The sequence below is a fragment of the Convolutriloba macropyga genome, chromosome 4 (assembly GCF_964194025.1).
Source record: "Convolutriloba macropyga chromosome 4, txConMacr16.3, whole genome shotgun sequence".
NCBI classification, from domain to species: domain Eukaryota; kingdom Metazoa; phylum Xenacoelomorpha; order Acoela; family Convolutidae; genus Convolutriloba; species Convolutriloba macropyga.
Window position 1 is genome coordinate 63,859,572 of NC_134471.1, and position 16,123 is coordinate 63,875,694.

Here is a 16,123-nt window from a genome sequence, read left to right on the forward strand (position 1 = left end):
AACAGAGATAAGCAGTATATATACGGCTCAATTTTAGCCAATTTTTGTAACCAAAATCAGTCTGAAAATAATTATATTGTCGCGATAATCCGAATTCCGGAGTAATTTTTATTGGACGAGTGAGTTAACAGATCTCTGTCGTGGTACTGAAAATTATAATAATTGTTTGAACTAGTATACTGTGGTAACTATACTTTTCGTTAAATTAACTTAGCAAATTTTCAACTACTTTCATTTTTTTAGACATTTTCTTATAACTTAGTAGAGCTTAAACTGTTATCTAGTAGGTATTTGCTAAACGCTTCGACACTTGGCACCATAGGCATTCGTAACTGGTTGTTCTGAAGGAACTATAGCCTGTAATAATTAGGACTGGGTAAGACTTAATTGTTTCTTTCGGTTTTCTGTTAATCAACAGCGCAATTGCAAAACTTTAGTAACTTCACAATACATCTCTAAGGATCTGAAATCATACTCAATCTAGCTTCAATTTATTGGATTTAAATTCGTTTGATGACTAGTAAAGTAGTGATCAACCAATCAATAGTTAGGTTAAGTTAGGTTAACGAACTGGAGGACAGCATCGAATCCCGGACAACATCAAGACGATTGATTTCTGAGAGTATTAATCGGCCAAGCTCCCTCTAGGAGACCGCATAGTGAAGCCACTCTGAGGGTAGGCCTGCCTAATCGTAGAAGACTTGGCAAGTTAAGTTAACCCATGTAGTATGGAATGGTGAACCAAGTAGACAATTAAAAAGGTCTGGAGTAACCTGAAGTACCTGATGGGCAATGTCTTAACGTTCTATCAAGTTAATACTCGTCTGGTTGGGTTGTGGAGTGAACACCGACGAGCTCATCACGTCATCTACTATTTGTTTTAAGTATATTGGTTGATCGATTTAATTGGAAAGTGAATTGAGGACCTGGTATAATTCTCAATCTTAGAGTCACCAATTTATTTCATTTGGTGAAACACTTCTTAGAAGCTAAAATATCATATAACATAGAGAAGCATTACCAAAAATATTCTAATATCATCATTATTATTGGCAATTGACTACAGCCCCTGAAAATACTTTCTTTTGGACTTGAACGGAGTGTCTGGTATAACCCTTTAGTCTAGTTAAGAGTAGTAGGTTTGTGAAGTTACTATCCAGTCCAGTAGTTTTCTTTAAAGATAGATTCTAGGAACAACTGTGGAATTGTGAATAGGGTAAAACCTCCACCCTAAATATTCAGATTCTATATTGGCGACCACAGAGGGATTCTTCAGATGAGAAGGTGGTTGTGCATTTTAAAAAAAAAACGAAAATTTAAAATTCGAGAGAACCGATGAATTAGATCTTTGGAATACGTTTCAAAGGTAAAACTCATCTATATATATATATATATATATTTTTCGTGTCATTTGGTTTTACATCAAAAATTATTTCAATTACCAAAAATGAACAACGCACCGAACAACCAGCAACAGCAACAACAGAACCAGGCGAACAATCAGCAGCAAATAGTCGTAGCACCACCCCTTCTCACCCCCCTGCAATACCCTAGCCGCGACTTCGAAAGTTTCGAAAGATGGGTTCGAAACTTCGAATCCATGTCAAACGTCATTAATTGGAATAACCAGAGACAACGCGAGGTTCTACCCACGTGTTTGAACAGCTATGCGTTAGATGAGTATTACAATCTCCCCAATCATTACTTTCAACAAGTGCAAGGACAACCAGCCCCGACCATAGCGAGAGTTCTGAATGCTCTTAACAACAGAATCGGCGACTTTCCGAACGCAAGGAGTGCCCGCACCGAATTCAAAAATCTTCAGCAATTGGAATCAGAGTCAATCCAAGAGTTCTCAAGACGAGTTCGTAAGTTAGGAGAGGCAGCCAATGCTCATCTTGATTTTGGGGGACGACAGGAAGCTAACAAAGATGCCTTTATGGACGGACTGTTGTACAGCGAAATCAGATGTACACTCCTGAAGGAAGAACCGGGAAGCTTCAATGCAGCTACACAACGGGCCATTGCTCTAGACGCCATCAGTAAAGCGGAATCCAGTCGACTGCGGGGACGAAAAAAGGACATGTGAGATGGACAAAGGGTGAACAAGATCATGTCGATTCAGTGACAGCTGACTTTAGAGCACTTAACACCAGTCTGTCATCGGGTTTCAATCAAATGATCGAGTTTCAGACCAGAAGCTTCAAAAAGATGCTAGAGCAGCAAGAGCGACATACACAGATCATGGAGAAGATTCTTGAGACCCAAAAAAGATTACTATCCGAATCAAGTCAACCCAGATTTCATAGTAGAAGTCCGGGAAGACCGGAAGGCTTTCGACCCAGAACGTCTGCGATGCAGTGCTATAGTTGCCGCGAGTTTGGGCGCTTGTCAAATCAGTGTCCACAGAAAGGAACAATACAACCGGGTATATCCGCAAACTTGGACACCGATAGACAACCGATCGTAAAAAGCATTTTGCAGAGAGCGAACTCAGAGCAAGTGAGCAGTATCAACAAAGTTCAAGCCGAAGCAGTCTTTGGGCCTACAGTCTACGTGATGGTTGATCTTGACGGACGAAAACACAAAGCGTTAGTGGATACTGGGAGCAATGTGAACATTCTATCAGAAAAAACCTACTCACAGTACGAACGGCGTTCCAAACTCCAACCATTCCGAGAACAAGTTCTTTCGGCCACCAATGATACTTTCGAAATACTTGGCGTTTTTACTGGCGAAATAACGTTCGACACCGGAATTAAAGTGAAAGCCGATCTTTTGGTGACCCCAAACACAGACGTGCCTTTGATACTTGGGACCCAGGTGATGGAGGAGAATAGAGTATCAATCGACTTCCATTCTAAGCAGCTGATGATGTAGAAAGAAAGCAATGTTGTTAATTTGCGATTTGCCTATAAAGCTGAAGTCCCCAGGCACGTACATCTTTGTGAGACGGAAGCAGAATCCGGTCCGGATCAAATCGAAACAACGGTAGAATCACAGCACGGAGTAACTGCAGAAACAAACTTAACCCTATCATGCAATGAAGAGTTAGAACACATTTGTTCTTTAGCAATTCCAGACCTTAACCAACAAACAGACGACAGAAGAACACTGCTACGAGAGTTCAGAGATGTGTTTGCAATTAACGACAACGAACTTGGACAGGCACACTTGGTTCAGCATGAAATTGACACAGGTGATACGCTGCCCATCAAGCTTGCACCCCATAGACTTGCACCTTGAAAGATCACTGTGGTTAAGAAAAAGATCGAGGACATGCTGGCACGAAACATTATCCGACCATCAAACAGCCCGTACAGTGCACCAATCGTTCTCGTTACCAAGAAGGATGGGAGCAATCGAATGTGCACAGACTTCAGACGACTAAATGAGTAACAAAGAAAGACGCTTTTCCCCTTCCGCGAATTGACCAGATACTGGATCATATTGACGGAGCAACAATTTTCTCAAGCCTCCACCTAGCCTCTGGATATTGGCAAGTCCCATTAGCTGAGAGTGCTATACCAAAAACTGCGTTCGTCACGCCCGATGGTGGACACTACGAGTACCTCAGACTTCCATTTGGACTTTGCAATGCACCGGGAACCTTCCAGCGACTTATGACAAGCATCTTCAAAGAATATCTCTTCTCGTTTGTCCTCATCTTCTTGGACGACATTCTGGTGTTTAGTAGGAATGTGGAGGAACACGAAAAACACATGTGCCTCGTTTTTCACGCTCTTCGTCAGGCTAATCTTAAACTCAAACCCAAGAAATGTCGCCTCTTTCAAAAATCGCTTACCTATCTAGGATACAAACTGGGCCCAGAGGGAATTGCACCAGATGAAAACAAACTCATAGCAGTACGGGACCGGAAACGACCAGAAAACGTTACCAAAGTGAGGTCTTTTATTGGATTTTGCAGTTACTACAGACGTTTTATCAAAGACTTTGCTGGGATAGCGAAACCTCTTCACCAGATAACAAAAAAGAACAGCCGTTTCACTTGGAACCCTGAATGCCATAATCCGTTCGAGAAATTGAAAGAGGCCTTGATTGATAGCTCAGTACTCGAACATCCGGACTAAAACTCTCCTTTTATTGTGAACATGGATGCAAGTGACAACAGTCTAGGGGCAGTACTCTCGAATATTGTCGATGGAGTAGAATACCCAGTGGCTTTCGCTAGCAGAGTTTTGACGCCAGCAGAATGTTGTTACTCAACAACAAAAAGAGAAGCATTAGCAGTCATTCAGGCAATGAAATGGTTTAAGCCTTACATTTGGGGAACTCAATTTGTGCTCAGAACAGATCATGCATTGCTACAGTGGTTATTTAGACAAAACAATGACGGGATGATATTCAGGATGCTTCAAAGACTACAAGAATTTTCAAGTAGTACATAGACCAGGAGACAAGCACGGGAATGCAGATGGACTGTCAAGACGGTGTATCATCACTCCTGAGCTAACTGAAGCTGAGAGACTGGTTATGTTTGGAAGTTGTCCATCAGCTAACTCTTTGGAAGACGCCCTCGGAAGAATTAACTTAGTTACAGCCGAGGACGCGAACGAACCAATGAGTATCCAATTTCAAGAAGACGTAAATTCACTTAGGCTGGCTCAAAGAAACGATCCCTGCTTACGTCTCATCTTGCAATGGGCAAACGCTGAGAAACATCCAGACCAAAATCCGCTGAGAGACTTAAAAGTCAAGAAAGCAAACGCAATAGCACAAGGAGAAGATGCAGTAGCGATTTGGGGTCTCTGGGACCAGATGGAACTGACTAATGGCGTGCTGTACAGGAAGTGGTATGTGGAAGGAAGCAATACAAACCAAAAACAACTTGTAGTACCGCAGGGACTCAGAGAGACAGTTTTGGAACAACTTCACGATTCAAAACTCAGTTGAGGCCATTTTGCTTTTCAAAATACCTTGGACAGGGCAAGACAGAGGTTTTGGTGGCCAAATATGAAAAAAGACATTGAACGAAAAAGTGAGAACTGCACCCTGTGTCAAGCACGAAGTACCGCTGGAACGAAAAGACAATCAGACGCCCTCTCCAGACAATCAACGTTGAGATCCGATTCAGCAAAGTGGCAGCAGATATCCTGGGACCTGTTACCCGAGCAAAGGAAAGCGGTGCAAAATACATAATCGTATTGACAGACTATTTTACGAAATACGTGGTTTGCGTTCCATTAGAAAGAACTACGGCCGAAGATGTTGCTAGAGCAATTGTGGAGAACTCGGTTTTGACGTTCGGAGCACCTGATTGCCTTCACACCGATCAGGGAGCCAAATTCTGCAGCGAATTACTACTAGAAGTGTGCAAAATTTTTGGAATAGAGAAGACGAGAACATCTTCATATCACCCGCAGGGAAATGGCATGGTAGAACGTCACAACAGAGTTTTTGCGGATGTTATTTCCAAATACTGCGCAAACAATCCAAGTAGCTGGGATCAAATGATTCCCTATCTCAACTTCGTCTATAATACGACCGTACACAAAAACAACAGGACAGACTCCATTTTCACTTGTGTTTGGACAACAATTCAAATACCCGATTGACCTGCTACTCCCGAAAGCACCTGGTCACGAAATTGCCAACTACTAATTCACAATATGGCTCAATGAACAGTTCAGGGAAGCACATATGAATGCCAGAGAGACACTTGGCTACAGACAAGGAAGACAAAATATTTGTACCAGAAAAACGTCTTTGGAGAGGAACTAAAGCCAGGAGAGAAAGTTTGGCTTTTCGCACCCAAAAAGCGAAATCAAGGAAGTTTTTTCTTCCCTGGATTGGACCATATAACATCATCGAAAGGACCTCAGGAGTCAACTATAAAATCTCAGTAGACACAAACTCCAAGAAATGGCAGATAGTCCACTACAATCGATTAAAGCCTGTGAAGGAGGAATACGAGTTACCCAGAATGGAAACAAGATCATCTCATCAGGAGAAATGGCCCAGCCGCCAAAATACGTATGACCAAGAAGTTCACATTGAAGAAGACAATAAAACTTTCACCCCAGAAATAACAGCAAGACGACCCAAACAAGAGAGTCCCTTCAAACGGATGGACGAGAATGAAGAATTTTTTTACGATCTCTTTGCAGAGCGAGAACATTCAACTAAAAGGCCCACTAAGACTAACATACCAGCAGAACCGATCACTCCGGAACAAGACAAAACACAGGAGAAAAAGACCCCTTTTGTAACCCCAGCCAAAGAGATTGACTCTACACCACTGCCCCAACGACCACACAAGCCAAAAATTGTCTTGAGGGACCTCTGTGAAACACAGTCAACACCCGCAAGCGCCAAGAGGGAAATGTGCAAACCAAAAAACTTTGCAGAACTTTTGGGAACCAAAACTGACAAAACAGTGAACTCCATTGCTAAAACACGAGAAAGACGCGCATTGAAGTACCCAAAACGATTCGGAATCGACGACGTATAAAATGAAGAATATATATATATATATATATATATATATATATATATATATATATATATGTATAAATATATATATATATATGTGTGTATGTGTGTGTTTAAAAAAAATGAAAAAGAAACTTGATTAAGTTTCTCCATATAGCATTGCTTAAAAGAATTGTAAAGATCAAAAGATTAGCCGAAATTTCTAATAAAGATGGGGACGATCGTAAAACAAATTCAAATAGCACCAAAAAAAACTGTCTTTCAAGTTTATATATCACCGGTACTATGAAAAGAACTAATTAGCTCAAATAAATTTCAGCAAATTTGGGGGGAATTATTAGAAAATGTAGCACTCTTTCTAATACAGAAAAAATGCAATCTAGGTTTAGCTCAGTAATTAACCATAATAATGTTTAGATGTACAACTTTCTGATATTTATATTAATACTTGCGGTGCGACAGCAAACAGCAGAGAGTGCACGAACTACTGCGCATGTTCTCTTTCGACCTCAAACTCCAGTTTCATTGTCCGACTCATATCTGACTGTGGATATCGCAGTCCCACTTCCAAAGCTGTTGAACGTGGATCTCCGACCAATTTATAAATTCTCTTCATTAATTCAGCAATTGGAACAGAAGACATGGAAGAGCTCCCAGTTTTGCAACAACCCAGAAACAAACGCACTATTACAGCACCACTTTGACGGAATAATCTCATCTATTCAGATTGAATACGAAAGAGCAGAGAAAAAGAGGACAAAGCTTGTCAAAGAAGTAGCATCTTTTGTAAACCATACTATCACTCTTCAGCGACAGAGACGATCACCACTGCTGTTTGCAATGGGAGCTGCGACGGCGATAACTTTAGAACCCTTACTGGAAAAGGCAGGCAGTAGAATACTCTCAATTTTCGGTCTGTGCGAAAGTTCGAAGCGAAAGATGGAACAATTGGAAGGGCGATTGCACTACTTGGAATCACGATTGGTTCACCTGCACAACGAAGAAAGATAGTCGATTCAGGTCATGGCCAGCAGTAGTTTGAAGCTTCTTGAAGACACACGAAAAGAGCTAAACTACTCAGAGGATAACTTTGAGATTCTGCAAGCAAACCTGGAGGTGCTTCAAAAAATTATGGACGAAATAGAACAAGCCCAAGCCTGTGATCATCGAAGGTCTGATGTTTTTATGTATGCCTTTCGCGCCCAAAGTGCAATTAACAACGTATCATGGACTCTCAATGCTATGCACAGTGAGTTACAAGTACAAACACTATTTGACGGAACTGAGAAACATATTACAAGCATTGGAGTGCTATCCAAGGGAATACTGCCAACCGCACTAGTACCCTACGAGCATTTACGGAAAATAATTACAACTCTGAAGCTGGGAGATAAAAAGTGTTCTATACCATACGACCACTCAAGTTTACTTTACAGCCTGCACTTAGTGAGAAATGTTTTTTCCAATCCACACGGACTGTTAATCACAATGGCGGTGCCAGTATACAGTGGTGAACCAATTCACGATGCCTACAAAGCAATCCCTCTGCCACAACCAATCAAGAACACAACGACGGCCGCAACTCTAAAATTAGAAAGGAACTATTTGATCGTATCAAGGCGAGAAGAAAGCTATGCCGAAATGAAGAGTGAGGAATATCTGTCTTGTTTGGGGACACAATTGCTGATACTTTGCACCAAGCCAGTAGCGTTGGTGAGCGCGCAAGATCAACTCTGCTTGACTTCACTCCTATACAATCACGAGGTAGCTGCTTTGAAGACTTGCAAACGAGAAGTAACCGAATTGCCGATTTTACCGACAGCAATCTACCTTGGGAACTCTATGTACCTCCTCAACGCGGCAGACGATCAACAATTGCTTTATAACATAACGTACAGTGGGGGCAGAAAGTTTTCAAACCTTGTACCAGCCTGTAAAAGTTGCCTAGTACACCACCCCTGCGATGGAAAACTGGTTCACCCAAAGAATGGACTGGTCATGTTGCCCGATCCAGCATACTGTCTTCAACACAGTGGACTAATAACAACAATCACAATTCCCGAACTACTGGATACCGCTTTCAACATCCCGAACATTCCAGCGGTCACTCCTAGAGAAGAGAGTCGGAATTTGATGTTGCATAAGATCAGGTCGGCACTCAAGGATGTCCCTAGGCTTGATGTCACGCCTGAATTAGTCAGTGAGATGGTAGACAAAATCCATCAACAACTCTTTGAGGAAAAGAACTTCAAACCTTTTCGCCATGGGTCAACACTGCATACATTTAAAGAGCTGGCTGGTCTGCTTGGTTTCTCTTTACGGTGTCTTGCATTTGTCCTTTTGGCTGTCTGGGCAGCGAAGAAGTGTTACAAGTCCAAAAAGACTACAAAACATATTCACAATTTGTCCAACGATGATCAACGAGATATCGGAACTGACATGCAGTTTGAAGAGAGACTGAACTTAGTTGAGAGAATGCGAAAAGAGGAGACAAACGCTGATTAAAAAGACACTGTCGTACCAAAATATGGTGATGGTGCTTTTATAAACTTTTACTTGTTACTAATTTACTGTATTGTACTATTCAGGAGAATAGTTTAGTCCGGAAGGGTGGGGTGTAGAAATGGAAAATTAAACTTAAGCGTTTTTCGGAAAAGAACCAAATTAATACTGACCTTGAATTGTTCCCAACACAAAAACGAATTCTAAACTTGAAAGTGTGCAAAGATAATAATGGTGAAGAAATTTAAACTGATGAGAACGGTTGAATAAGTAAATATGGACTATGATAAAGATTATATCACAGATTGAACATCAAAATTCTGACCCACGTAATATTGGATTAGAAACCCAAATTAGGGGTCTAGGTTATCAAAGTCATGATTGACCTTCTGAAAAGTTTTCCCAAAAAGGCATTTTTCACACAACGATTCGGAACATTTGGTAAAAATAGGACTAAACTGTCATAACCAAACATAGATAAGCAGTATATATACGGCTCAATTTTAGCCAATTTTTGTAACCAAAATCAGTCTGAAAATAATTATATTGTCGCGATAATCCGAATTCCGGAGTAATTTTTATTGGACGAGTGAGTTAACAGATCTCTGTCGTGGTACTGAAAATTATAATAATTGTTTGAACTAGTATACTGTGGTAACTATACTTTTCGTTAAATTAACTTAGCAAATTTTCAACTACTTTCATTTTTTTAGACATTTTCTTATAACTTAGTAGAGCTTAAACTGTTATCTAGTAGGTATTTGCTAAACGCTTCGACACTTGGCACCATAGGCATTCGTAACTGGTTGTTCTGAAGGAACTATAGCCTGTAATAATTAGGACTGGGTAAGACTTAATTGTTTCTTTCGGTTTTCTGTTAATCAACAGCGCAATTGCAAAACTTTAGTAACTTCACAATACATCTCTAAGGATCTGAAATCATACTCAATCTAGCTTCAATTTATTGGATTTAAATTCGTTTGATGACTAGTAAAGTAGTGATCAACCAATCAATAGTTAGGTTAAGTTAGGTTAACGAACTGGAGGACAGCATCGAATCCCGGACAACATCAAGACGATTGATTTCTGAGAGTATTAATCGGCCAAGCTCCCTCTAGGAGACCGCATAGTGAAGCCACTCTGAGGGTAGGCCTGCCTAATCGTAGAAGACTTGGCAAGTTAAGTTAACCCATGTAGTATGGAATGGTGAACCAAGTAGACAATTAAAAAGGTCTGGAGTAACCTGAAGTACCTGATGGGCAATGTCTTAACGTTCTATCAAGTTAATACTCGTCTGGTTGGGTTGTGGAGTGAACACCGACGAGCTCATCACGTCATCTACTATTTGTTTTAAGTATATTGGTTGATCGATTTAATTGGAAAGTGAATTGAGGACCTGGTATAATTCTCAATCTTAGAGTCACCAATTTATTTCATTTGGTGAAACACTTCTTAGAAGCTAAAATATCATATAACATAGAGAAGCATTACCAAAAATATTCTAATATCATCATTATTATTGGCAATTGACTACAGCCCCTGAAAATACTTTCTTTTGGACTTGAACGGAGTGTCTGGTATAACCCTTTAGTCTAGTTAAGAGTAGTAGGTTTGTGAAGTTACTATCCAGTCCAGTAGTTTTCTTTAAAGATAGATTCTAGGAACAACTGTGGAATTGTGAATAGGGTAAAACCTCCACCCTAAATATTCAGATTCTATATTGGCGACCACAGAGGGATTCTTCAGATGAGAAGGTGGTTGTGCATTTTAAAAAAAAAACGAAAATTTAAAATTCGAGAGAACCGATGAATTAGATCTTTGGAATACGTTTCAAAGGTAAAACTCATCTATATATATATATATTTTTCGTGTCATTTGGTTTTACATCAAAAATTATTTCAATTACCAAAAATGAACAACGCACCGAACAACCAGCAACAGCAACAACAGAACCAGGCGAACAATCAGCAGCAAATAGTCGTAGCACCACCCCTTCTCACCCCCCTGCAATACCCTAGCCGCGACTTCGAAAGTTTCGAAAGATGGGTTCGAAACTTCGAATCCATGTCAAACGTCATTAATTGGAATAACCAGAGACAACGCGAGGTTCTACCCACGTGTTTGAACAGCTATGCGTTAGATGAGTATTACAATCTCCCCAATCATTACTTTCAACAAGTGCAAGGACAACCAGCCCCGACCATAGCGAGAGTTCTGAATGCTCTTAACAACAGAATCGGCGACTTTCCGAACGCAAGGAGTGCCCGCACCGAATTCAAAAATCTTCAGCAATTGGAATCAGAGTCAATCCAAGAGTTCTCAAGACGAGTTCGTAAGTTAGGAGAGGCAGCCAATGCTCATCTTGATTTTGGGGGACGACAGGAAGCTAACAAAGATGCCTTTATGGACGGACTGTTGTACAGCGAAGTCAGATGTACACTCCTGAAGGAAGAACCGGGAAGCTTCAATGCAGCTACACAACGGGCCATTGCTCTAGACGCCATCAGTAAAGCGGAATCCAGTCGACTGCGGGGACGAAAAAAGGACATGTGAGATGGACAAAGGGTGAACAAGATCATGTCGATTCAGTGACAGCTGACTTTAGAGCACTTAACACCAGTCTGTCATCGGGTTTCAATCAAATGATCGAGTTTCAGACCTGAAGCTTCAAAAAGATGCTAGAGCAGCAAGAGCGACATACACAGATCATGGAGAAGATTCTTGAGACCCAAAAAAGATTACTATCCGAATCAAGTCAACCCAGATTTCATAGTAGAAGTCCGGGAAGACCGGAAGGCTTTCGACCCAGAACGTCTGCGATGCAGTGCTATAGTTGCCGCGAGTTTGGGCGCTTGTCAAATCAGTGTCCACAGAAAGGAACAATACAACCGGGTATATCCGCAAACTTGGACACCGATAGACAACCGATCGTAAAAAGCATTTTGCAGAGAGCGAACTCAGAGCAAGTGAGCAGTATCAACAAAGTTCAAGCCGAAGCAGTCTTTGGGCCTACAGTCTACGTGATGGTTGATCTTGACGGACGAAAACACAAAGCGTTAGTGGATACTGGGAGCAATGTGAACATTCTATCAGAAAAAACCTACTCACAGTACGAACGGCGTTCCAAACTCCAACCATTCCGAGAACAAGTTCTTTCGGCCACCAATGATACTTTCGAAATACTTGGCGTTTTTACTGGCGAAATAACGTTCGACACCGGAATTAAAGTGAAAGCCGATCTTTTGGTGACCCCAAACACAGACGTGCCTTTGATACTTGGGACCCAGGTGATGGAGGAGAATAGAGTATCAATCGACTTCCATTCTAAGCAGCTGATGATGTAGAAAGAAAGCAATGTTGTTAATTTGCGATTTGCCTATAAAGCTGAAGTCCCCAGGCACGTACATCTTTGTGAGACGGAAGCAGAATCCGGTCCGGATCAAATCGAAACAACGGTAGAATCACAGCACGGAGTAACTGCAGAAACAAACTTAACCCTATCATGCAATGAAGAGTTAGAACACATTTGTTCTTTAGCAATTCCAGACCTTAACCAACAAACAGACGACAGAAGAACACTGCTACGAGAGTTCAGAGATGTGTTTGCAATTAACGACAACGAACTTGGACAGGCACACTTGGTTCAGCATGAAATTGACACAGGTGATACGCTGCCCATCAAGCTTGCACCCCATAGACTTGCACCTTGAAAGATCACTGTGGTTAAGAAAAAGATCGAGGACATGCTGGCACGAAACATTATCCGACCATCAAACAGCCCGTACAGTGCACCAATCGTTCTCGTTACCAAGAAGGATGGGAGCAATCGAATGTGCACAGACTTCAGACGACTAAATGAGTAACAAAGAAAGACGCTTTTCCCCTTCCGCGAATTGACCAGATACTGGATCATCTTGACGGAGCAACAATTTTCTCAAGCCTCGACCTAGCCTCTGGATATTGGCAAGTCCCATTAGCTGAGAGTGCTATACCAAAAACTGCGTTCGTCACGCCCGATGGTGGACACTACGAGTACCTCAGACTTCCATTTGGACTTTGCAATGCACCGGGAACCTTCCAGCGACTTATGACAAGCATCTTCAAAGAATATCTCTTCTCGTTTGTCCTCATCTTCTTGGACGACATTCTGGTGTTTAGTAGGAATGTGGAGGAACACGAAAAACACATGTGCCTCGTTTTTCACGCTCTTCGTCAGGCTAATCTTAAACTCAAACCCAAGAAATGTCGCCTCTTTCAAAAATCGCTTACCTATCTAGGATACAAACTGGGCCCAGAGGGAATTGCACCAGATGAAAACAAACTCATAGCAGTACGGGACCGGAAACGACCAGAAAACGTTACCAAAGTGAGGTCTTTTATTGGATTTTGCAGTTACTACAGACGTTTTATCAAAGACTTTGCTGGGATAGCGAAACCTCTTCACCAGATAACAAAAAAGAACAGCCGTTTCACTTGGAACCCTGAATGCCATAATCCGTTCGAGAAATTGAAAGAGGCCTTGATTGATAGCTCAGTACTCGAACATCCGGACTAAAACTCTCCTTTTATCGTGAACATGGATGCAAGTGACAACAGTCTAGGGGCAGTACTCTCGAATATTGTCGATGGAGTAGAATACCCAGTGGCTTTCGCTAGCAGAGTTTTGACGCCAGCAGAATGTTGTTACTCAACAACAAAAAGAGAAGCATTAGCAGTCATTCAGGCAATGAAATGGTTTAAGCCTTACATTTGGGGAACTCAATTTGTGCTCAGAACAGATCATGCATTGCTACAGTGGTTATTTAGACAAAACAATGACGGGATGGTATTCAGGATGCTTCAAAGACTACAAGAATTTTCAAGTAGTACATAGACCAGGAGACAAGCACGGGAATGCAGATGGACTGTCAAGACGGTGTATCATCACTCCTGAGCTAACTGAAGCTGAGAGACTGGTTATGTTTGGAAGTTGTCCATCAGCTAACTCTTTGGAAGACGCCCTCGGAAGAATTAACTTAGTTACAGCCGAGGACGCGAACGAACCAATGAGTATCCAATTTCAAGAAGACGTAAATTCACTTAGGCTGGCTCAAAGAAACGATCCCTGCTTACGTCTCATCTTGCAATGGGCAAACGCTGAGAAACATCCAGACCAAAATCCGCTGAGAGACTTAAAAGTCAAGAAAGCAAACGCATTAGCACAAGGAGAAGATGCAGTAGCGATTTGGGGTCTCTGGGACCAGATGGAACTGACTAATGGCGTGCTGTACAGGAAGTGGTATGTGGAAGGAAGCAATACAAACCAAAAACAACTTGTAGTACCGCAGGGACTCAGAGAGACAGTTTTGGAACAACTTCACGATTCAAAACTCAGTTGAGGCCATTTTGCTTTTCAAAATACCTTGGACAGGGCAAGACAGAGGTTTTGGTGGCCAAATATGAAAAAAGACATTGAACGAAAAAGTGAGAACTGCACCCTGTGTCAAGCACGAAGTACCGCTGGAACGAAAAGACAATCAGACGCCCTCTCCAGACAATCAACGTTGAGATCCGATTCAGCAAAGTGGCAGCAGATATCCTGGGACCTGTTACCCGAGCAAAGGAAAGCGGTGCAAAATACATAATCGTATTGACAGACTATTTTACGAAATACGTGGTTTGCGTTCCATTAGAAAGAACTACGGCCGAAGATGTTGCTAGAGCAATTGTGGAGAACTCGGTTTTGACGTTCGGAGCACCTGATTGCCTTCACACCGATCAGGGAGCCAAATTCTGCAGCGAATTACTACTAGAAGTGTGCAAAATTTTTGGAATAGAGAAGACGAGAACATCTTCATATCACCAGCAGGGAAATGGCATGGTAGAACGTCACAACAGAGTTTTTGCGGATGTTATTTCCAAATACTGCGCAAACAATCCAAGTAGCTGGGATCAAATGATTCCCTATCTCAACTTCGTCTATAATACGACCGTACACAAAACAACAGGACAGACTCCATTTTCACTTGTGTTTGGACAACAATTCAAATACCCGATTGACCTGCTACTCCCGAAAGCACCTGGTCACGAAATTGCCAACTACTAATTCACAATATGGCTCAATGAACAGTTCAGGGAAGCACATATGAATGCCAGAGAGACACTTGGCTACAGACAAGGAAGACAAAATATTTGTACCAGAAAAACGTCTTTGGAGAGGAACTAAAGCCAGGAGAGAAAGTTTGGCTTTTCGCACCCAAAAAGCGAAATCAAGGAAGTTTTTTCTTCCCTGGATTGGACCATATAACATCATCGAAAGGACCTCAGGAGTCAACTATAAAATCTCAGTAGACACAAACTCCAAGAAATGGCAGATAGTCCACTACAATCGATTAAAGCCTGTGAAGGAGGAATACGAGTTACCCAGAATGGAAACAAGATCATCTCATCAGGAGAAATGGCCCAGCCGCCAAAATACGTATGACCAAGAAGTTCACATTGAAGAAGACAATAAAACTTTCACCCCAGAAATAACAGCAAGACGACCCAAACAAGAGAGTCCCTTCAAACGGATGGACGAGAATGAAGAATTTTTTTACGATCTCTTTGCAGAGCGAGAACATTCAACTAAAAGGCCCACTAAGACTAACATACCAGCAGAACCGATCACTCCGGAACAAGACAAAACACAGGAGAAAAAGACCCCTTTTGTAACCCCAGCCAAAGAGATTGACTCTACACCACTGCCCCAACGACCACACAAGCCAAAAATTGTCTTGAGGGACCTCTGTGAAACACAGTCAACACCCGCAAGCGCCAAGAGGGAAATGTGCAAACCAAAAAACTTTGCAGAACTTTTGGGAACCAAAACTGACAAAACAGTGAACTCCATTGCTAAAACACGAGAAAGACGCGCATTGAAGTACCCAAAACGATTCGGAATCGACGACGTATAAAATGAAGAATATATATATATATATATATATATATATATATATATATATGTATAAATATATATATATATATGTGTGTATGTGTGTGTTTAAAAAAAATGAAAAAGAAACTTGATTAAGTTTCTCCATATAGCATTGCTTAAAAGAATTGTAAAGATCAAAAGATTAGCCGAAATTTCTAATAAAGATGGGGACGATCGTAAAACAAATTCAAATAGCACCAAAAAAAACTGTCT

General features: G+C 41.4%; 2 protein-coding genes across 2 annotated transcripts; both read left to right on the forward strand.

Moving 5' to 3' along the window:
- Positions 1–1,600: 1,600 nt before the first annotated feature.
- On the forward strand, positions 1,601–5,576 carry LOC142338131 (uncharacterized). Its single transcript, XM_075387766.1, has 6 exons — positions 1,601–2,085; positions 2,142–2,876; positions 2,934–3,199; positions 3,487–3,927; positions 4,370–4,814; positions 5,024–5,576. The coding sequence occupies exons 1-6, from the start codon at positions 1,601–1,603 to the stop codon at positions 5,574–5,576; spliced, it is 2,925 nt and encodes a 974-aa protein (XP_075243881.1).
- An 8,193-nt stretch (positions 5,577–13,769) lies between these two features.
- On the forward strand, positions 13,770–15,040 carry LOC142338132 (SCAN domain-containing protein 3-like). Its single transcript, XM_075387767.1, has 2 exons — positions 13,770–14,233; positions 14,443–15,040. Exons 1-2 carry the CDS (start codon positions 13,770–13,772, stop codon positions 15,038–15,040), a joined length of 1,062 nt encoding a protein of 353 aa, XP_075243882.1.
- The last annotated feature ends 1,083 nt before the right edge of the window (positions 15,041–16,123 follow it).